The sequence below is a fragment of the Mastomys coucha genome, unplaced genomic scaffold, assembly GCF_008632895.1.
Source record: "Mastomys coucha isolate ucsf_1 unplaced genomic scaffold, UCSF_Mcou_1 pScaffold4, whole genome shotgun sequence".
Classification (NCBI taxonomy): Eukaryota; Metazoa; Chordata; class Mammalia; order Rodentia; family Muridae; genus Mastomys; species Mastomys coucha.
Window position 1 is genome coordinate 11075046 of NW_022196910.1, and position 23644 is coordinate 11098689.

Consider the following 23644-nt stretch of genomic DNA (forward strand, 5'->3'; position numbering starts at 1 on the left):
ACTGGAATTTACTCATCTTTGCAGGGCATTGCTGGCCAGAGCAGATTTCCTTCACAAGCATTTGTAGAAAGAAATGATACACAGTCATAGTATGCTTCTTTGGGATGCTCTTTTTGTAATGAAGAATGCTTGTTGTATTTCCTTAATTTCATTCTTGATACATTACAAACGTCAAATGTGTCGCTCATTAGGATTTTATCTTGCTTGGCTGTCTCATTAATGGGGGCATGAACTCCAAACTATATATTCTATGTAGCAGTTAACCTGATCCGGAGAGAAGAGTTTTCAGGAGCTGCTCAAAAAACATTCCCAAGCAGCATGTCTTAAATAGCAGCAGTCAGGAGACATTGGCAAGTGTATCTCTGAGAGTTCGAGACCAACCTGTATACATAATGAGTTCCAGGTTCACCAAGGTTATAAATAGCGAGACCATACCAAAAAGAAAGAAAGAAAGAAAGAAAGGGAAAAAGGAAAGAAAGAAAGAAAGAAAGAAAGAAAGAAAGAAAGAAAGAAGGAGGGAGAAAGGAAAGGAAGGAAGGAAAGATGGAAGGGAGAGAGAGAGGGTGGAAGAGAGAGAAAGAGAAAGGGAGGGAAAGAGGGAAGGAGAGTGAGAGAAAGGAAGGGATGGGAGGGAGAGAGAGGGAGAGAGGGAGAGAGGGAGAGAGGAAGGGAGGAAGGAAGGAAGGAAGGAAGGAAGGAAGGAAGGAAGGAAGGAAGGAAGGAAGGAAGGAAGGAAGGAAGGAAAGAAGGAAAGAAAGAAAGAAAGAAAGAAGAAAAGAAGGAAAGAGAGAAAGAAAAAACCTAAGAGAAAAAAAGACTAGTAGCCCATTGTAACGAGAGGAACGCGACTCGCCCGTCGAGTTTTGAGCCTCGGCGCTTGCCGTCTTCCCTCGGGGCGGAGCCGGTCGCGCCTGCGCCCTGAGAGGCAGCGTTGCGCTGAGCGGGTGGACTGCGAGGTGGCTTCTATTTCTAAGGGTAGCCGGGAGGTATCGCTAGCCTCGTTGCCACTATGAGTCGTAACTACAATGATGAGCTCCAGTTCTTGGACAAGATCAATAAAAACTGCTGGAGGATCAAGAAGGGCTTTGTGCCCAACATGCAGGTGAGTGGGGGCAGCGGCCTTCGGAGCTGCAGGCCGCGACTCCGCCGCGAACCGGCCTCCTCCGCCCAGCGGCGGGCGGGCCGACCCCTGCAGGGTTCCAGGTCTCCCTCCCCACCTCCGGGCCACAGACCCCACGCGCCAGGTCCACACACGCGAGGACAGACGCCGCGGGGGTGCTCACGCGTGTTTTCCGCACGCACGGTCAGACACGATTGTTCGTCTTCCGAGATTTCTGTGGACTTTTCCAAGTTGGCACCGCTGGCCTGGAACTCCGTTCCTCTTGAGTCATGGTAGTTATTTAGATAACGTTTACAGATGGCATTCTCCAAACTTAACTGGCTTTTAACGTAATGACATTCAGGCTCTTAATATGCTCTTCGCGAAGGAGCCCTAAGATCAGTTGGTGAGTGACCTATCTGTACCCATCCAGGAAGACAGCCTTGACTTCATGTCCAGTCCACTTCTCTTTCTCAGCCTTGACGGTGTGTTTCAGCTGAAGACTTGGGAGCCAGAGACCAGGACCTGAAGCCCTGGGCCTGCTGTCTCTACAGCTGTTTATACTCAAAAGTTCCGTTAAAAGTAGAGGAAGAAAACACTTGTGAGGTTGTGGCACATGTGTTAAGTGGCACAGTCTCTTAAATGCCATGAGAATGCAATAAAGGTTTGCAGTCCTTTGTCTTAGTAAAAAGTTTCTGATAGGCTTGGTGGCTCGGGCCCATAATCGTGGAGGCTGGGAAATGGTGAGAGGACAGTTTATTCTAAGCTTATTATTATAAGAAGCCAACTAGAGCAGCTTTAAGTAAGACACTCTCAAAAAACACAAAATTTTGCCAGAAGTGGTAATACATGCCTTTAATCCCAGTACTTGGGAGGCAGAGGTAAGCAGATCTCTGAGTTCGAGGTCAGCCTGGTCTGCAAAATGAGTTCAGGACTTGTTACACAGAGAAACCCTGTCTTAAAAAGCAAACACACACAAAACTTCCTTTTTCGCCACTTTGCAAGGTACTAGGGAGGAAAAAAGTCCACAGCAGTGAAGCAATATTTTCCATTGTTGTGTGGAAGAAGGGAAGGTTGGTTAGTAGAGTCACTTACTAATTTTTTAAGTGACACATGAAAATTGTACATTATATCCATATATAATGCATAGGATTATATGTTTTTATAACACATAGCAAAATCATGGTAGACATATCTCCTCAGAAATTTGTGAGCAGTTTTTCTGATTTGAAGATAGTTGATTAGATTTTACTGGTTGGACATTCCCAATTTAAGCCCTGGTCTAAAATGCTCTAAGATCCTTTCAGTTCATGATTGGAAGTTTTTCTCTTAAAAGAAGTAATGTGGTAGCTTTATGCAGAATGGAGCACTACACTGTGTATAGTATATACTTCCTGCCCAGTGGGGAACTTGGGTTCAGACAGCGTGTTTTGCTTTTCTTTTGTATCAGGTTGAAGGAGTGTTTTATGTGAATGATGCTCTGGAAAAACTAATGTTTGAGGAATTAAGGAATGCCTGTCGGGGTGGCGGTAAGTATGCTAGAGGTTCGTGTATGGTACAGGTAGAACCTTTCCATTCCCTGAATAAAGAGGAACTTAACCAGCGTGAAATATTTTTAAGGAATGATCTAGACTTGAATCAAAGCACCTATTTATTTATGATTATATGTTGGGGCATGCTCTTGTATAAAGATGTGGAGCTCAGGGCTTGTTTTCAGATAACTGCACACATTAATAGTCAGCGCTGCTGTTCATCCTGCACTCACTGTGTGTCAGGCACCTCATTAGATACTCTATACTGATTTTCCATGTCATGTTTGTAATAACTAAAAAGGAAGATATTGTCTGTCTTTTGTAGAATTCCAAAATGCAGTGAGTTTAAGTGAATTTTAACTTGTCCTTGGTCATAGCTTCATAGTGACAGAGCCAGAATTCAAATCTTAAAGTGCCTAATTTTCAAACCAGTACTCTTTTCTTTTTTGGGGGGGAGGGCACTTCTCAGATACATTTATTATGCCACACTGTAAAGGGTACTTAGGTAAGTGTTCAGCAATGTTCCCATTTAACACAGCTTGCTTAGGTTTAGCTGGGTTAGCACGATTCCTCTTGAGTGGAATCAGAGAGTAGTTAGTGATGGCCAGGGGCAGTTGCAGGACTAGAGCCTTTCAGAGCTTTACTTCTTTATCAGCAGTCTGGTTTCATAAAGGATGAAGCTCATTGACCCCATTTTACCCAGACTTCCTGGTAAACCTGTGTATAGTAAGGCTCCATGGGGACCCACGCATTCTTAACAAGCCTTTGAAGCATCTCAGTCAGACCAAGATCACAGGCTACTCAGATTCCACAGCAGACTGGGCAAAAGCAAAACCAGTAGTCTTAACTGGTATACTAGCTTTAGTGAACATCAGGATTGATACCTAATTCACATGGCTGCAAGTCAGCTTAGAGATGAAGGTGTAGTGCTCTAAAGTGGTAGTGGAATAGAATCTTTTGGCCCTTTTCATTTTTAGATTAGCAAAATAAATCCTTTCTTACTTGCTTGAATATGTTCACTTGTGTTAAGTGGCACTGCTGAAGGCTTTGTCTGTGGCCCAGTGAGTAGAGTGCCAGTTGTATAAACATGAAGACCTGATTTGGGATCCCTAGCACCCATGTGAAAGCCAGGTTCAAGGGCACCTCTGTAATCTCAGCACTTGGTGGGGAAGGGAGACCAGGCAGATCTCCAGAGCTTGCTGGTCAGTCAATCTAATCGATAATTGAGGCCCAGATTCAGTAAGAGACCCTGTCTCAAAAAAATAAGGTGGAGAGCTAGAGAAATGGCTTAAAGAAAAAAGTACTTGTTATACAAGTCTCGAGACATGGGTGCAGTTCTTAGAACACATGTGAAGACAGGAGGATAAATCCAGCTCCGCAAAGCTATCCTCCGACCTCCCTATGTACACACACATACTGTGAGTAGATTCTAGGGAAGACTGTTTATCTGTGGCCTCCACATACATGCACATACATTATTTTTTTAAAAAAGAAACTGCAAGTGATTGGGAAAGCTGGACTCGCCCTCCATCTGCCCTGACTCAAGCCATTGTTTGGGTTCCCTGGCTCTTCCCCTTTGCCCCTCTTTGTCACTTAGATTAACACCACTGCTGATTTGGTGTAGTTTTGTTTTGAAACTGGAGTTAGAGATGGTTAGAGATGGCTGTGAGGTGCCATGTGGATGCTGAGACCTGAACGTGGATCCTCTGTAAAAGCAACCAGTACACTTAACCATTAAGCAGCCTCTCCAGCCCCGCTGTTAATGTTTTTAATAGCTAGTATGAGTTACTGAAAGAGTGCTTTTTTTTTTTAAGATTTATTTATTTTATATATGTGAATACACTGTAGCTGTCTTCAGATAGACCTGAAGAGGGCATCAGAACCCATTACAGATGGTTGTGAACCACTATATAGTGGCTCTGAATTGAACTCAGGACCTCTGGAAGAGCAGTCAGTGCTCTTAACCGCTGAGCAATCTCTCCAGCCCGAAAGAGTACATTTATACTGGCAACATAAAGGTTAAGATTTAATGTTTCTGGTCCCTACTCCATTTGCAAGCCAACTTCTTAGGCACACAGAGCGCTGGCAGGCATGTTGAACTGTCCTGTCCTTCCTGTGAATGTGCTTTTGTCTTGAAGTTCTCTCCCCACTTCCATTTCAACCATCCTTCTCCACTCAATAACCATAGCTACTGCCTCTTCATGTATGTAACTAATGTTGAAAATCAAATGTGTCATTTTTTAAGACTGAGGGTTTTTTTCCCCAGGTGTTGGTGGCTTTCTGCCAGCCATGAAGCAGATTGGCAACGTGGCAGCCCTGCCTGGAATAGTTCATGTGAGTCAGAGTCAAAACTTTAATCATTTATATTGCCGGAAGTTTATTGAAAGAATGAAAGGCTCCACCTAATTGACACTGATACCATTTAGACTGTGACCTTTGACCATAGCAGTAACCCTTGGAGTAAGAACTGAATCCAGATGGCCTCTTAGTCTCTAGAATCTAACTAAGCATTTGTGAATCTTTATGGCAAGATTTAAATCTTGTCATTGTGGGTCATCATTCCCTCCCCGGTACACCTTTCTGGTTTCTACTGTGGCTCTGTACAATTGGGGAGGAGATGAAGAGAGAGTGACTTGAACCAAACAGAGAGAGAAAGGACCACCTATCTGGCTATCTAGCACTGCTGGAGCAATGACAGTAAATAGTGTGGAAGTGGATGTTGCAAATGGGCCTCCACTACTGTAGCTTCAGACTTCACCTTCAGAGGAGAGTGTTGAGAATGGGTCCATTTACCAGACTTTCATGAGGCTTCTTAATGCTACTTACAATGCTGTGTACTGGAGGGGGTGGGGTTGGTTGCTGATAAAAGATGTGGCTTGTTGTCCTCACCTTATTTGACCTCTTTTCTGTTTGGCATGCCATCCTTCACTCTGCTGCAGATGTATGAAATATGCTGTATTAATGTTATCAAATACATTTCATTTGTGAGATTCCTCATGATCTATAGATAAACACTGGCAAAACCACAGTTTGCCAGTGTCTTAAGTCAATTTCAAAAGGTAGCAGCACGTTTACTTAATGTGTGATTCTCCTACAGCATGCTACTCCGAAGCTTTTCTGTTGGTAGTCAGACTTCATGAAAAGATGTCCTTGGCTGTATTCAGCTTTGTGACTAGGAGGAGTCTGTAGATGAATGGCGTACCAATAGAGACTCAGAATTGCCGGAGACTAGCTCCAGCTGCAAGGTCCAGATCCTGAGATGGGGAAAGAATGTCAGCAAGAATGATGATATTGATCACCTGTTGACTTTCAAACAAGTGGCCCTGAATAGTTCAAGCCATCTTTATTTGTATAATTGCAGTACTGCTTGCCTGAGCAGTGACATCATTGGTTAGTTTATTAAAAGAAATCATAACATCAGCATTATAAAAGCTCTATTATTACAAAAGGCCTCCAGTAGTTTCCATTCCTCCTTCTCCCCTCCCGCTGGGTCAGTCACCCCCAACCTTATTTTGCACTACAAAGCACAATTATAGCAAGCCAAAAATAGATGTCTAGCCAGGCATGTCCTGTAGACATGAGCACATTCCCAGCTCGTAGCAAATGTGGTTACATAGTTACGAAAGGCCAGAGACAGATTAAACATTTGTGGGTATAAGTCCAATCATCAAATAGCACCCCTCTGTCATGATATTTTTTAAATTGCAGATAAAGACATGTTCATTGTACCAAGAAATCTTTCCCAATGTGCACCTATCAGTTCTTGATACCACCTTTCTAAGAACCATTTTCAAGTCTCTATTGATCAGATATAACTTCCCTAAGTCTCCATAGATCAGACATATCTTACTCAGAACAGTTATGCAAACAGGACTCACTGTTCTCCATAACTGACCCAGACCTGTACCAAAATACCCAGGATTAATGGTCACATTTGGAGGATTGACAGAAATTGAGAGAGGAGAGAAGGGTTTTATCCCTCAAAAGAGTATTGAGGAAAACAGAATCGTCCACGGGGCTTTTTGCCCGTGACTGACAAAGTGAATCTAAATTTTGCTATGCATATAAACAACATAGAATTCAAGGAGAGCATGTAGCACAGTCGATTAGGTGCTAAGCAGAGAGGCCACCCAATTTACCACTGGTCCTTGACAGATGGGAAGGGGTCTCCATGGGCCCCACCACGGCAGAGTCCCATCAGTGAGGCACTCATGTTGTTCAGGCAGCTAGGGTGCAGAGTGCAATGGCTGTGCTTCATGTCTCTTTCTCTTCCAGCGGTCTATTGGGCTTCCTGATGTCCATTCAGGCTATGGGTTTGCCATAGGGAACATGGCTGCCTTTGATATGAATGACCCTGAGGCAGTTGTATCCCCAGGTAAGGTCCCTGTCGCCTTGTGCTGTTACGGTGTGGCTCTCTGTTGCATGGTCTTTCTGAGACAGTGAGTTTGTGTGCATTTCTCAGTCTTATTGTGTTCTTGAGGCCTTTTTTCCATATTAAACTTGGTTATGGACATTGGGCTGTTAAAATAGCAGTCAAACCACTTACTGAAAACTTGGGAGACTTTTGTCAGATGTCAGCCAATATCAGACACTGGCTACAAAAGAAACCCTTCTCTGGCTTCCCTGTGTGCACACCTGGGTGAGTGCATACCTGTGTATACCACAGACAAAAGAGGATGTTGAGAAAGGGAGATGCACACTGTTGGTGAGACTGGATTGATGAAGCCATTGCAGAGAACGGTTCATGGAAATTCTTTTAAAAAGTTAAAAACTAAAACTTTATATGACTCAGCCATGTCTTTTCTAGGTATATATCTAGAGGAACTGAAATCATTATTTCAAAGTGATATCTGCATTAGTATGTTTACAGTACCATTAATTCACAATAGACAAGCTAGAGAAACAACCCAAATGTTGGTTAAGGGATGAATAGGTAGAGGCTTGAAGAAAGGAGATCCTGCCCATTTTTGCATAGGTGAACCTATGAGCAAAATAACATACACAAAGAATGACAAATAGTGCAGCTCACTCACATAGGGAATAGTGGTTGTCAGAGTAGAGGGAGGGTGGAGAGTCATGATTTGGGAGATGTTGGCTAAAGGATTCAGATTACAGATTAAAGTAAATTACAGTCCTGGAGACCTAATGTACAGTACGATGGGTTATAGAAACAGTGACATACTGTGTGCTTGAGATCTGCTAAGACATCTCATCTTGAGTTCTCTCCCCAGGGAAAAAGTGTTATTGCATGAGTGATAGATATGTTAACTAGCTTAATTGTGTGATCATTTCATGGTGTGTACACATAATACTTCATATAAAAGTTGTTCCTTGCCATCTCAATAAAGCGGGAAGACATCGTTTTTCAGAAATACTTAAATATAAGAACTTTCAATTATGCCGAGCAGTGGTGGCGCATGCCTTTAACCCCAGCACTTGGGAGACAGAGGCAGGCAGATTTCTGAGTTTGAGGCCAGCCTGGTGTACAGAGTGAGTTCCAGGATAGCCAGGGCTATACAGAGAAACCCTGTCTCGAAAAACAAAAACAAACAAACAAACAAAAAAAACCTTTCAATTACTGTTAATCCCATTCTTGGATGCAAATATACTATAGCCCCAAATGTTCAGATTAGGAAAGAAGGATGGAAATATCTTTTTTAAAAATCATATTTATTTAATGTATATGCTGTTTCACCTGTATATATGTCTGTGCACCACCATGTGTGTGCCTAGTGCCTGGGAAGACCAAAGAGGACATAACAGATCCCTTGGGACAGTGAGGTTACAAGCTACCTTGTAGGTGTTAGGAATCAAACTTGGGCCTCTGGAAGAATAACCAGTACTCTGCTCTTAAACACTGAACCATTTCTCTAGCCTTCTGGAATGTCTTAAAAAGTTGAAGAAAGAACAACAATTTAGACTAGAAAAGGCAAAAAAATTGGAAATCATTAGGAAAAATAATGATGATACACAGAACGGAAGGTCACCAAAGCCAGAGGTTGTCTATCTGAGAAGACTAACAGAATTCCTCAGAGCCTGATGTGAGACAGATACAGGGAGACATGTTACTCCTCATTTGTGTGCCATATTCCCCACTGTTGGCGAGATACCTTAGTGGGTGTGATACTTGCATGATTTTAATGTTGGCAGACTTGACTCAGTAGAGGGCCACTTTTAAGCCTACATTAAATCATGCTTGTCTTTGAAACAATGAGTGTCCTTTTAACTCTGTATTAATACTAAGAAACTTCAAGTAATGCTCTATCTGATTTTGCTAATATTTGACTTCTGTATGTTGTAGGTGGTGTCGGATTTGATATTAACTGTGGTGTCCGCTTGCTAAGAACCAATTTAGATGAGAGCGATGTACAGCCTGTGAAGGAACAACTTGCCCAGGCTATGTTTGACCACATCCCTGTTGGTGTGGGATCAAAAGGTGTCATTCCAATGAATGCCAAGTAAGAGCACCAGTTCTAGGAAACGAAAAGGGAGGGGGAAACCACATGCTGTAGGCTTTGCTTCCAATTTAGACATTTCTCAGTCACACCTTTAAAAAGTGCAAATTAGCCAGGCAGTGGTGGCGCACACCTTTAGTCCTAGCACTTGGGAGGCAGAGGCAGGCGGATTTCTGAGTTCCAGGACAACCAGGGCTATATAGAGAAACCTTGACTCGAAGAAAAAAAAAAGTGCAAATTAATTGCTTTTTAAAGTATCTGTCCCAGCCCATGTTCATTAGAACAGACCTTGAACTATACTTATTGGAATACACCTGTAATCCCAGCCTCTGAGGAGACTGACATGGTACGATCATTTTAACTCAAGAGTAGTTCAAAGCCACCCTAGGCAGCATGTAAAGTCTTAAAAGTAAAAAGAAAAGGCATGCGCCTAGAAAGATGACTCAGTGGTTAAGACCACTGGCTGCTCTTCCAGAAGCCCAAGGTTCTGTTCCCAGCACCTATATCACAGCTCACAACCATCTCTAACTCTAGCTAGCCCCAGGGGATCTGACATTCTGTTCTCACTGTGTGGATACTGCATGTACATGGTGCACAGACAAATGGTCAGGCAAAACTGCCACGTACATAAAAATTGACTAATTAAGAAAAAAAATCCAGCCGGTGGTGGTGGCGCACGCCTTTAATCCCAGCACTTGGGAGGCAGAGGCAGGCAGATTTCTGAGTTCCAAGCCAGCCTGGTCTATAAAAGTGAGCTCCAGGACAGCCAGGGCTATACAGAGAACCCCTGTCTCAAAGAACCAAAAAAAAAAAAAAAAAAAAAAATCCATCTTTGATGTCGTATATTTTAAAATAAGAGCACATTAAGCATAAGGCACCGTGCCTGATGTTTTGTCCAGATGATGACCACTGCTAGAAGAAAGCTAAGCGAGTGAAAGAAGCAGTAGTGATGTCAGCTTCAGACCAAGATCTCTGCCTTTGAGACAGGCTGTGTTCTGAGTACCATTCAGTAAACCCATTCGTCTCCATCTTCCTTTTGAATCATCCTACTGAATATGTGCAGTAGTTCAGTAACACAAGGCTAAAGTGTTCTCTCAGGTACCTGTGGACAGTGCTATTCACTGCTCATGCACAACACCACACTGTACACTTGGCAAAGGATTCGCTACCTCAAACCTGCTATGTAGTCAGGCTGGCCTTGAACTTAGGGGCCCCAGTCTTAGCCTTCCAAATACTAGGACTGCATGTGTAACTTGTGGTATACTGTATACCATACACCACAAATACCTTGTGCTTATGAGTCAAAGATGTTCCTTTGATATCTGTACTGTATGAACTTTGCATTCTAAGTTTTATACATTAGTAATGCAGAAATGCTCTTAACTGCTACCTATTATACACTCGCACAAAAAAAGAAAAGAACAGCAGTTAAGGGAAAATTATTTCAGAAGGTGCTTATCCTTTGTTTTCATTTGACGCCCGTGCTGCTCCACCATGGAAAGCATACATGTAACAGTGAGTAGCATGAAGCATCTTTACAATACTTCAGGTAGAAATCTTGTCCTAATTCATCTTGTTTGTAAAGGATTGTCACTTAGGGTACTGAAAAGGGAGTTTTAAAGCTGAAATCTCCTCTGGCTGTGCTTGAGAAGCCTGGAACGTGGGCGAAGATGAAAGCATCTTGTAAGCGTTTAGTGTTTGTGCCCTTCGGCTTCAGAGTGCAGGTGCAGTAAAGCCACACAAAGGGTTGGTGAAATAAACCTTAAAATGGAACCTGTGTTACTTGAGGAAATTCAAATACCTTCATTTTTTGGCTAATTTTTTCGTAATTTATTAATAAAGACATTATAAAATTGAGATAGATAGTAATATCTGATTAAGATTATAGCTTTTATTTGGATATGTAATTGCCCCCAGGAAACTCAGAATTGGAGGCACAAATGTAATATAAAAAATAATAATTAAAAAGTGTATCACAGGGACTGCTGATACAGCTCAGTTGGTAGAGTATTTACCAGTGTGCACAAAAACTAAGCATAGTGGTATACTTGAGAGAGAGGCAGAAGTATTTAAAGTTAAGATCATCCATGGCCACAGTGAGTTCAAGGCCAGCCTGAACTACATGAGAACCTGTTTTTAAGTGCAACAGACTATGAAAATAAGTGGAACTGTAATTATTATAATGATACTGTCACAATTTTAAATGGTAACAATGTGACTGCTTTTCCTCAAAAAAAAAAAAAAAACAACTTTGAGGGCTTGATCTCCAGAACAAAACCTGGTACACAAGAAGTAGTAATTGTCACATACTCCTGTGCTCTTTGAGATGTGTTTCTTCCTAAGTTTTACTGTCCTTTACTATGGAGTGACTTGCGTTTCCTTTCTCACCCCAGAGACTTGGAAGAAGCATTGGAGATGGGGGTGGACTGGTCCCTGAGAGAAGGCTATGCCTGGGCTGAAGACAAGGAGCACTGTGAGGAGTATGGAAGGATGCTGCAAGCCGACCCCAATAAGGTCTCACCCAGGGCAAAGAAAAGGGGCCTTCCTCAGGTAACTCTCTGTGCAGGGTCAGTAGAGGAAAGAAATCTGTACCTTCTATTTAACAAAAAGGTTATTCTTGGAGATTTTTTTTATAGTACATCAAAAAGAACCTAAATCTGTTTGCTTATGAATCATTTTTCTGAAAGGTTATGCAGAGCTTTCAGATATTCATAAAGAACTCTGAGTTACAAGTGGATTGTAGAAAAGTGGGATATGATTATGAGGTTTACAAAGTGTCATAATTTAGATTTCAAAAAATGGTTTGAAAAGGATGGAGGTGGTAAGATACTAGGTGGGTGGGAATACAAGCCTCACAGCTAAGCTCAGTCTCCACAACACTTGTAACGGTGGAGAGAGAGAACTGACTCCAGAGTGTGAGCCCTGGCCTCTCCATGCATGCTGATGCACACATGCCCACACATGCAAAGGAGTCATAAAACACTCTCTATGATTTGGTAAGTGTTTCCTGGTACCTAACATGAAAAATGATGTATCAAAAATCATTTCAACCTGGGACTTATCTGAGAATCATCATTCTTCCTGGAATGTGGCCCATCTCAGTGGTACTTAAAACTTCTGTATAGAATACTTAAAGCATATGATATTTTAGACCTCCAGAGCAGTCCATGTTATTTTGGAAATGTAATAAATTTAGAATTTTTTCATTACATGAGACACTGTATGGCTATTTTGTTGTTGCTTTGGTTTCACCTCTTTGCTTTTAAAATATATGTATGTATGTTTGTTTACTTTTAACTAGAATAGAAACTGTTTAATCAGACATTCTTGTATTTACAGTTGGGGACCCTGGGAGCAGGCAACCACTATGCAGAAATCCAGGTTGTAGATGAGATTTTCAATGAATATGCCGCCAAGAAAATGGGCATTGACCATAAAGGACAGGTGTGTGTGATGATCCACAGCGGAAGCAGAGGCTTGGGCCACCAAGTAGCCACAGGTACAAGAATTTTTACTTGGAACTAAAATATATGCTTTAGGAGGAACAAGACAAGAGAGCTAATTGAGCCATAGCTCAATGGGTTTTTAACTTGTGACTTTCTGAACTTAATGACCCTGAAAAATTTCCTCATTGACCTTGAACTTTTTCATCTGAAAAAAAAATGGGTATCATTACTTGCTCTAGTATTATGGAAGGTTAGTAAAATAATGTATACAAAGCATGCAACTGCATGGGTGCCATGACTTCATCTAATATTGTGGAAAGTTAGTAAAATAATGTATACAAAGCATGTAACTGCATGTGGCACTTAGAAACCATTGGGAGTGAGGCTGGAGAGATGGCTCAGTGGTTAAGAACACTGACTGCTCTTCAGAAGGTCCTGAGTTCAAATCCCAGCAACCACATGGTGGCTCACAACCATCCGTAATGAGATCTGATACCCTCTTCTGGTGTGTCTGAAGACAGCTACAGTGTACTTACATATAATAAATAAATCTTTCAAAAAAAAAAAAAGAAAGAAAGAAAAAGAAAAAAGAAAAAGAAGGGAGTTGGAAAGAAGCCTAGTAATGTGCGAGCCTGGTGATAGAAGGTCCCTCAACCCTACAGAAAAAAATGCTAGGCACAGTGGTGCATACTTGTAATCATAGTGCTGGGGAAGCAGAGACTAGCTGATGCATAGAACTCTAGGCCAGCAAGAGACCCTTGCTCAAAAAAACAAGACACCCAAGGAACAACACTCAAGATTGACCGTGGGCATCCACATGAACACTCATCCAAACCCTCCACCACCGCTGTCTTAGTTAGGGTTTCCATTGCTGTGAAGAGACACTGTGACCAAGATAACTCCTATAAAGGACAGCATTTCATTGGGGCTGGCTTACAGGTTCAGAGGTTCAGTCTGTTATCATGGTGGAAAGCATGGCAGTATCCAGGCAGGCAGGGCCCTGGAGGAGCTGAGCATTCTAAATCTTTTTCCAAAGGCAAACAATAGGAGACTGGTTCCCATGTGGCTAGGAGAAAGAAGGTCTCAAAGTCTATCCCCACTATGGCATACTTACTACAAACAAGGCCACGCCTCCTAATAGTGCCACTCCCTGGGCCATTCATTATTCAGATCACCACAACTACCACAGATAAAAATTGTTAGAAAGGCAGCATAAATCTAATGTGTTTGAAAAATATTTAGAGATAGCTTCATAGGCAAGACTCAAAGCTAGACTATTGGGTTTTAATAGTAAAACATAGTAGACATTCACAAAACAGGTAGCAAGAACAGAAGCAAGGAGTAGGGAAATAAGTGATTTATAGGGATTAGTGAGGTGTGAAATAGTATACACATTTAAAAATTATAAATATGGGTCGGGCGGTGGTGGCGCACACCTTTAAATTTATTTAAAAACCATGATGGTAACAGAATATATGCTCATTCCCTCACATGCTGGGAAGGGAGTGGCTAAAGCTGTGTTGCTGTTGTACACATCCCAGTTCACACTTCTAAAGGCAAGTACTCTGTGTGTCTCACATAGACATGTCACTGTACTCAGAAGATTGTCAGTAAGCACCTTTTTTTTTTTTTTTTTTTGGTTTTTCGAGACAGGGTTTCTCTGTATAGCCCTGGCTGTCCTGGAACTCACTCTGTAGACCAGGCTGGCCTCGAACTCAGAAATCCGCCTGCCTCTGCCTCCCAAGTGCTGGGATTAAAGGCGTGCATCACCACCGCCCGGCTAGTAAGCACCTTTTTATAAAAAGTACTTTAAAAGTATTATTTATGTGTGTGTGTGCCTGCTTGTGTCTGTGTGCAGCATGTATACAGTGCCCATGGAGGCCAGTGGGGGGTTTAGATCCCCTGGAACTGGAGTAAACAGACAAGCATGAGCCACCATGTGATGAACCCAAGCCATCTGCAAAGAGCATCCAGCGCTATTAACTGCTGAGCTATCTTTCCAACCCCAAATATATCTAATATATCTATTAACTGAGCAAATAGATGAACATAGGGTTTTGTTTGGAATTTGAACGTTCACTTCTTTCTACAGTAAATCTGAATAATTTATTTAAGAGAAACCTACCTGGTCTGACCTATGGTTCTGTTGCAGATGCACTGGTAGCCATGGAAAAGGCCATGAAGAGAGACAAGATTATAGTCAATGACCGGCAGTTGGCATGCGCTCGGATTGCATCCCCAGAGGGACAAGACTATCTAAAGGGGATGGCTGCAGCTGGAAACTATGCCTGGGTTAACCGCTCCTCTATGACCTTCTTAACCCGGCAGGTAAAGTAAAACTGCTCTCTTGAGTTAGTCAGGAAGTTAAACATGGTTGGTTTTAGAAATGTGCATTCTAGATGCTAGGGAAGTCTCTTAGGGTTTTAGTGTTTTCGGCCAGGAGAGTACAGCCAGAAAGACCTGATTTTGCCTTGAGCCTCAGCAAGATTGGAAATGTCATTTTCTGTGATTGAGAAAGCTCAGCAAGAATTGTCTCTGCAGGCAAGATCCAGAGCAGTAAGCAGCCTGTCTGCCTGAGGTGGATTCTATAGCAAGCACTGTGGTCTAAAGGGCAGTCTCTGTGCTTCATATGAAGATTAGTGACTGCTATTTTAGAACTCTGAAGTCCACCAGTCACTAGCTGAAAGCAGTAAAATATATTCTCAAAAGCTAGAACTGGCTGCTTGTAATGGAAACTTTCCTTCTAGGCTTTTGCCAAAGTCTTCAACACAACCCCTGACGACCTGGACCTGCATGTGATTTATGATGTTTCTCATAATATCGCCAAAGTGGAGCAGCACGTGGTAGATGGAAAGGAGCGGACACTGCTGGTGCACAGGAAGGGATCCACCCGTGCTTTCCCTCCTCACCACCCCCTCATTGCTGTGGATTACCAAGTATGTGACCCTGCGTTCGTGTTTGAGCAGTGTTTGAGCAGTGAAGTCAGGAATAGAAAATTCTAGACACCGGTTCAGTAAAGCAGGAAAACAAGTGTAAAGAAAATCTCCTGTCCCCTATGACAGCAATGGTTCCTAGTCTCTGCACCAGGGACGCCCCAACCCATAGGGAGTGCTATCTTAATGCTGCCTAGGTATGTTTTACTCCCCTGAGCTAAGTGTGGCCTGGAGGTCATCGTAAGGCAGACAAAGGTTAAATTGCACTGTTTCTTCCCCTTACTCTCATGGTTTTGCAGATGAGGAAACAGAAGTCCAGAGAGGGCCTTGCATGGATGAAAATCCTAACCACACATCTCTCCAATTTAATTACTTCCTGTACTACATTCTGCCTGTTGCAGGCCTTTATAGCTTCCTTCTCTTCCTTTTCCCAAGGAACCAGACATCCCAAGTAATGCCTTATTATAGTTACAAGAGCATTGAGTGTAGAGGTTTAGGTTTCTTCTGTGATTCTACAACACAAGAAATTTCAGGCAAAGCCAGACGGTGGTGGCACACGCCTTTAATCCCAGCACTTGGGAGGCAGAGGCAGGTGGATTTCTGAGTTCGAGACCAGCCTAGTCTACAGAGTGAGTTCCAGGACAGCCAGGGCTACACAGAGAAACCCTGTCTCGAAAAAAAAAAGAAAGAAAGAAAGAAATTTCAGGGCATAAAAAGCATGTACCTTTCTAAAATTTAATGTTGGTTTTGTGTACCCTCAGCTCACTGGACAACCAGTGCTTATTGGTGGCACCATGGGGACCTGTAGTTATGTTCTGACTGGCACTGAACAAGGCATGACTGAGACCTTTGGAACAACCTGTCATGGAGCGGTAAGGAGAATGAAAACTTGCTAAGAAATGTTGTCAGTTTAGCTATTGTGCATCTTGACAGGTGAATACCTGATTAAGTTTAGAGCGATTTGAGTGTGTCCTGACTACTTCTTGCATCTAAACTGGACAATGGCTAAAGTAGCTGAGTTTATTGCAGTTGGCTTATAAGTGGCATAAGTAATTGCTGCGCCTCACTGGTCAGCAAGCCATTGGACCTATTCATTTGTCTAGTTGTTCCTTTCTCTTCCACAGTCCACTTCAGATTGGGGGTATGTACTATTTCCAGAGCAGCTCTTGCCTGTTTCTGTGTGTTGCCTTACATCTTCTAAACCACTTATCTGACCTACAATGAGCTGTAGAGAGCCAGGAGGCTCTGGGAACTACACATTCATCCTGCCGTAGTTAAGCTGTGCCATTATAGGACAGGAGGAACCATAGTGTGATGTAAATAGCCATTGCTGTGTTTGGAAACATTTACTTACAGTACAGGTGGCTGGCTAAGCTATCAAAGTGCTTACTTAGTCAGCATTTGAATGGCAAATAAAATCCATCTAGATTACCTTCTCAAATATATCTTAACATGCTTTTCCCCTCTTACCACTCCTCATTGCCAGCTATCTGCCCTCCTAGCTGTCACCCACTGAGTCTTAACAGTGTGAGCTCCCTACTCCTCTAGAGGCATGGAGAGCATCAGGATTTATAATCAGTGATCGTGGTTTGGGTTTGGAAGGGTGTTACCTGTATCTAGTGGTGGAGGCCAGGAAGCTGCTGAACAGCCTAAGAATCACAGGGCTGCGCATGACAGTTATATAGTTGAAAGTGTCATTGCTGAGGTAGAGAAACATTTAAATCACAGAAAGCTGTGTATAATGAAAAATTAACATTTATATTTAAGTATAGTCAGTGGTATTTAGAAGCATACAAAATAAATCTTTAAATACAAAATTCTTTAGGTAGCTGGGCAGTGGTGACGCACACCTTTAATCCCAGCACTTGGGAGGCAGAGGCAGGTGGATTTCTGAATTCGAGGCCAGCCTGGTCTACAGAGTGAGTTCCAGGACAGCAAGGGCTATACAGAGAAACCCTGTCTCGAAAAAGAACAAAAACAAAACAAACAAAAAAAAAAAAAACCATAGATGTTAAGTTTAAAGTAGAAAAGATAGGTTGGTTTGTATGTGTGTGTGTTGATGGTGTGTGGTCCAGAGTCCAGCACTGGCTGTCTTCTTCTATCACTCTTGACCTTATTTTGTCAAACAGAGTTTCTCACTGAAGCTGATGCTCACTGATAGCCAGACTGGCTGGCTAGCAAGCCCTTGACATCCTCCTGTCTCAGCTTCCCCAGTGCTGATCTGACAGGCTTGTATAGCCATTCCTAGCTTTTATGTGAGAGCCAAATTCAGGGTTTCATGCTTGCCTGACAAGTGCTTTATCAACTGAACTAATTCCATAGGCCAGATCATTTTGTTTGTTCTTAAATTTTGTGTACTTTATTTTTTTCTTTGGTGTATGTGGGTGTGTCAAAGGGCTTGGGGTATAAGGACGTAGCATGCATATATGGAAGTCAGGACAATTCTGTAGCTTTGGGATCTCTCCTTCAGTGTTATGGGGTCCAGAGATTAAACTCTGGGAAGGGGGTTCAGTTTTAGCAGCAAGCACCTTTACCCACCTCCAGCTCAATAGCTTGTCAGGTTAAGTGGGTGGGTGGGTGGGTGGTTTTAGTATAAGATAAAAGGAAAATGTTGGTTGCTTGGTTGGTTGCTTGATTTTAGTATAAGATAAAGGAAGAGAAGCCTTGTACAGTGATGTGTGCCTATAATCTTAACTACTCAAGTTGATGCAGAAGTCCAAGCTCAGGGCCTGCCTGGACCTTGTCAGCAGCATAGCAAGACTCAGCTCAGAAGTGAGCAGGTAAGGCAGGTGAGATCGTTCAGAGAGTAAAGCTCTTGCTGCAAGCCTGATAATCCTAGTTCCAGCGCAGCTCTCCTACAGCAAGATGGGAAGACTAGAGTCCCCGGAAGCTTACACACCAGGCATCCTGGGGTTCACAGCAGCAGCAGAAACTGGAGACCCCACCTCAACCAGGTGGAAGGAGAGAGCCCACTTCTGAGCTCTGCACACATGCCATGCTCATGTACATACATGTGCTCATGTACACACGCTAACATGAAAGGGGAAATGAGCAAGTACATAGTAGAGTGTGATGATGGTGAATCTCATTATCAAGGAAAAGGCATAGAATTCCAAGGGCTTAAACAACTACTGGAGTCAAGTGGAGTTTATTTTTAAATGCATAAACTGGTTTACTCCTGTCCTTGCTCCTTTCTCATTCTAGGGCCGTGCTTTGTCCAGAGCAAAATCTCGTCGTAATTTAGATTTCCAAGATGTCTTAGACAAGCTGGCAGATATGGGAATCGCAATCCGGGTTGCTTCCCCCAAGCTGGTTATGGAAGAGGTGAGTGACATCCTGAAAGTATTTAACAGAAAGAAAGCCTTAAGATTTATGCCTGTGGGCAGAGACTGGAGTTTTTAGTATTACAGAAATAAGGTAGGTTGTCTGTCAATGACCAATTTGGGCATTTGGAGTTTTGTATTTTGTTGTTTCACTTTTTGCTGTTTTGAGAATTCCATCCATAGATATAGTTTGTTTTTGTTGTGCCCACTCACCCTCACCCTTGCAGTTCCTCCTTATTATGCCCCCACCACTCACTGTCCCAGAGGAGGCCAACTCTAGCCTTCTCTGGCCTTGAAACAATCCTCAGGTAAGTATTACAAGTGTGAACTGCTACTCCTGGTTCTGATTTTGGTTTATCTCATTTTATTTTATATTGTCCTCACTCAGAGACTAAGTCTCTTGCTAGCTAAGTCTATTAAAATGATTTTTACTGCTCATATAGTTAATATCTACATTATAATATTTAAAAGTAGGTTGTAAGGACCAGCATGGTGACCTGAATTTAATCCCTAAGTCCCATATGGTTGAAGAAAACTTATTCTTTCAAATTTGTCTCCATTAGCCACATGTACAGGCAATAGAATTTAATGGTTTAAAAAAAATTGTTTTGTTTTCTTTTTTTCTTTTCTGTGTAGCCCTGGCTGTCCTAGAACTCACTCTGTAGACCAGGCTGGCCTCAGACTCAGAGAATTGCCTGTCTTTCCCTCAGGATTAAAGATGTGTGCTAACACCACCTGCAATTGTGAAACCTTAAGAAATAAGTAGAAGTAGCTTAAGATGGCCCATTGTGACCTTGATTTCGCACAGTTATGTGCTTACATTTCAGCTTAGGACAAATTTGGAAAAGGAGAGAGACATGTTTAGAGAGAAACAATTTGTGTTTAGTTTATAGAGAGGAAAAATTGTATTTAAATGATCTACATGAACTTAAGAGAAACCCAATTTTTTGACCCCTGCCTCACTTTGAAGAACACTTACCCCGTGTTTCCCTGATGCTGGTTTGAAGCTGAAGTTGTCAATTTTTCTTTGTCCTTTTAAAAATGCAGCTCCTTCTAAAGTTCTTGGGGTCACTCTTTATTCAGTGCTACCAGATGGTGGTGGCCTGGCTTCTGGCCATTGTGGGCATTCATATAGCTTCTCTTTCTTTGCTGCTATAAATTGTGTTGTAAAGGCACATTCATTCTTGAAGCTTTTGATAATTTGAAGTCTTAAGTAGAATTACTGAGTCTTGGTTGGGTTTTTTGGTTGGGTTTTGGGGGGGGTTGTTTTGTTTTTGTTTTTACTGTAACTTAATTTTTACATGTTTTGAGGAGTAATTTGGGGTTGGGAGCTGGAGCCATGACTCAGCTGTCAAGGGCACTTGTTGCTCTTTCAGAGGACCTGGGTTCAATTCCCAGCAGCCACGTGGTTTTTCACATCTATTTGTAACTCTAGTTCAATTAACTTTGCCCTCTGCAAGCACCAGAGACATAAAACGTACAGAACACTCCTACACATAAAATAAGTAAATCTAAAATAATAATCACAGTCTAAAAGGTAGTAGCTATTTAAAAGATGTGGAAAACACTAAAGGAAAAGGATGTACAAGGGCCAGAAGACAATTTAGTGGAGGCAGATCTCTCGTACTTAAATGAGTTCCAGGGATCAAAGTTGGGTTGTCAGACTTGCACATTCCCCACTGAGCCATCTCACTGGCCTGGTGTGCTGTGTCCTTCCTCTCTGCTGGTAGGGACATAGCAGGGTCCAGGACAAATGCTGTGGTTCCCAGTCTCCTCTCTGGACACCCATATACTGCTGGGAGTCAGGAACAGGGCCAGGGGTCTACCTTTTCCCAGGGTAGAGGAGAGGCAGACCCTCGGTCTGTATGGGAGTGAGGGCTGAGTGTACCACCCGTGGGGAGGAAGAGAAGGCCTTCCCCCACAGCTCATTTTAAGATGAAGGCCTTCCCTGTTGTGATCCTTACTGAAGAGACAATCCTTGCTTGTTCATACTGGTTTATTTGATGGTGGATGTGAATGCATATCCTTTATTCTGGGTGAACCAGGGATTAAATACCTTTTGTGGGAAGGAATACCCAGGAAAGGCAGGTCATTGGCTGAAGGCTTGGAACTGTCTAGATACCTCCCTAGCATAGAAAAGAACTCCAGGTGTTTATGCTATGTGACCCAGTCCTCAGTGGGGTGTCATGGTTACATGTTCCAGAGGCAGGTAGGGAATGGCTCCACTCCTGCTGTTCTGAGATTTTGAGGGTTTGAGCTCATTTATCCTTACCATTTCTTTTTTTGTTTTGTTTTGTTTTTTGTTTTGTTTTGGTTTGGTTTTGGTTTTGGTTTGGTTTGGTTTGGTTTTTCAAGACAGGGTTTCTCTGTGTAGCCCTGGCTGTCCTGGAACTCACTCTGTAGACCAGGCTGCCCTCAAACTCAGAAATCCACCTGCCTCTGCCTCCCAAGTGCTGGGATTAAAGGTGTAAGCCACCACACTGGGCTAATCCTTGCTAATTTAATGGGCAAAAATAGCACCTGAGTATTTATTTCCAATAAAGCTTAATAGTTTGTATGATTTCCTTTTGGTGGATTTTATAGTGTTCAATTCCTTCCCTGTAGGCTCCAGAGTCCTATAAGAATGTGACAGACGTCGTGAACACCTGCCATGATGCTGGGATCAGCAAGAAGGCCATTAAACTGAGACCAATTGCTGTTATTAAAGGATAGATCCAAGACTATCAGAGTCTCTGAGGTGCGCATGGACTGAAATTCCTAAGACATCAGACTCAAGGCCTGACAAGATCCGAATTGCAGAGCTGTTGCTGTGCATGCCACAATGGCTGGTGGAGAGGCTACTGTCACAGGGTTGGAAAATAGCCTTCCTAGAGACATGTCTCTGATTGGAGCAGGGCAAATGAGCCTCTTCTTCCTTTGTCCCACAGGGGTTTGTGACTATCTACTGGGGTGTGGGAAGGGGTCAAGAAATGCCCTACTTCAAGTACAAGTCTAATCACCAGAGTGGACTTCTTTACATCAAGCTCTGTTTGTAGCCCAGTAGGTATCATGGAGAACATTCTAGTAAATAGATTTTTGAATGTTTCCTTTCTTCTCTTCCTGTGTCAGTTTTGTCTGCTCATCTGTTGAGCTCCTCTACAACAAGCAAACTCAGATTCCCTTCCCATGGAGAGCACCAAGCACCCAAAGTATGTTAATCAAGACAGTAGCTGGGCCGTGGTAGGGCACGACTTTAATCCCAGCACTTGGGAGGCAGAGGCAGGTGGATTTCTGAGTTTGAGGCCAGCCTAGTCTACAGAGTGAGTTCCAGGACAGCCAAGGCTACACAGAGAAAGCCTGTCCCAAAAAAAAGAGGTTACTGTGGTCATGGAGTCTCTTCATAGCAATAAAACCCTAACGAAACCAGAAGTTGGTACCCAGGACTGGGGTATTTCTGTGACAGGCCTGACCATGCTTTTGTTTGGAGGAATGTGGATTTGGGAACTTTGAATTACAAAAGCAGTTGACTGCTTTAAGTTTGGCTTAATGGAACCTACTAGTAGAAGCACGGAAGACAGTGTTTCTGAGGGTGACTTGAGCTGTGGGGGCCCACCTTAAGAGGTTTTAAAAGAGTAGAATATTTGTTTTGTGGCCTAGAGACAGTTAGAATGTGGTTGCTTTTTGCTCTTGTCAGAAAAATATGCCCGAGATTAAATTGAACAATTTTGGATTAATTTTATTGAGAGAGGAAATCTCAAGAACAGCCTAGTGTTTATAAAGATAGCTCTATAAAGAAAAGATGCAAGCTGAGCAAGAAAAAAAATAGAAATTGTACAGTTTGAGGAGAACAGGGGTACCAGGAAATGCATAGAACTAAAGTCCTGTGTTATCAAGGAGATAGATTAAGAATGTTAAATGGAATAAAAGGAGTGGTGACCTTGGGGCATGATGCCACCTGCTAAGCTTTCAATTTGTGAAAAGGAATTAAAGAGCTCACAGCCAGGTGTGGTGATACACGCCTTTAGTCACAGCACTCAGAAGGCAGAGGCCAGATTAAGTTTGAGGCCAGCCTGGTCTACAGAATGAGTTCTAGGACAGCCAAGCTTATGCAGTGAAAGAAACTATGAAAAACAGAAAACTGATAAATACGTATTTCAACAAGGGGGTATATTCCAGCCCCAGCAAACAACAGAGCTTGGCAGCTTAGGCCATGTGGTTCTGGCTTTAGGGTCAAGGATATAAGAAAGGTTATGGAATCTCCCTCCATGGCTAATGAAAGCTGCTGAGGCCAGGCGTGTGTTAGGGGTGTCCCTGCAATGAAGGTCTAGAAAGAAACTGTGGGTAAAACCTGGATTGTTTTGGAGACCCCAAAATGGTAGAGATGCCAGAGTCATGGTATATACCTGACAAAGAAAGCTGCCAACAGGGAGTGAAATCAGACCAAGAGGAAGAGTGTTGCAGTCAGCAAACCCGAAAGGAGTTGGAAGATCTGAAAAATGCTTTGACATCAAACAGAGATACAGAATTTGGCGTTTGCCCAACTGGATTGCAGTCTTTTTTAATCCAGCATTTCCTCACTGTGCTCCCTTTTGGAATGGTAATGCATAGCCTATGCTACTATATGTTGGAGTATGTGATCTGCTTTTTTATTTTGATTTTACAAGGATGTCTTAGGATTTCTATTACTGTGACAAAACACCATGACCAAAAATCAAGTTGGGAAGGAATGATTTGTTTATTCAGTTTATACTTCCAGATCACAATCCATCATTGGAGGAAGTCAGGACAGGAACTCAAACAGCAGAATCCTGCAGGCAGGAGCTGATGCAGAGGCCATGGGGGTTGCTGCTGACTGGCTTGCTTCCTCATGACTTGCT

General features: G+C 42.6%; 1 protein-coding gene across 1 annotated transcript; it reads left to right on the forward strand.

Moving 5' to 3' along the window:
- Positions 1-889: 889 nt before the first annotated feature.
- Rtcb (RNA 2',3'-cyclic phosphate and 5'-OH ligase) lies at positions 890-21882 on the forward strand. The gene is made up of 12 exons (XM_031349574.1): positions 890-1102; positions 2550-2628; positions 4898-4965; positions 6907-7006; positions 8933-9089; positions 11480-11636; positions 12426-12585; positions 14685-14860; positions 15280-15468; positions 16227-16337; positions 18670-18789; positions 21393-21882. The coding sequence occupies exons 1-12, from the start codon at positions 1010-1012 to the stop codon at positions 21498-21500; spliced, it is 1518 nt and encodes a 505-aa protein (XP_031205434.1). The 5' UTR covers positions 890-1009; the 3' UTR covers positions 21501-21882.
- Positions 21883-23644: the final 1762 nt, after the last annotated feature.

Coding starts and splice junctions, on each gene's coding strand:
- Rtcb (XM_031349574.1), top strand. CDS start 1,010: ATGAGTCGTAACTACAATGATGAGCTCCAGTTCTTGGACAAGATCAAT. Junction 2,629..4,897: donor GAATGCCTGTCGGGGTGGCG/GTAAGTATGCTA, acceptor TTTTTTCCCCAG/GTGTTGGTGGCTTTCTGCCA. Junction 7,007..8,932: donor TGAGGCAGTTGTATCCCCAG/GTAAGGTCCCTG, acceptor TGTATGTTGTAG/GTGGTGTCGGATTTGATATT.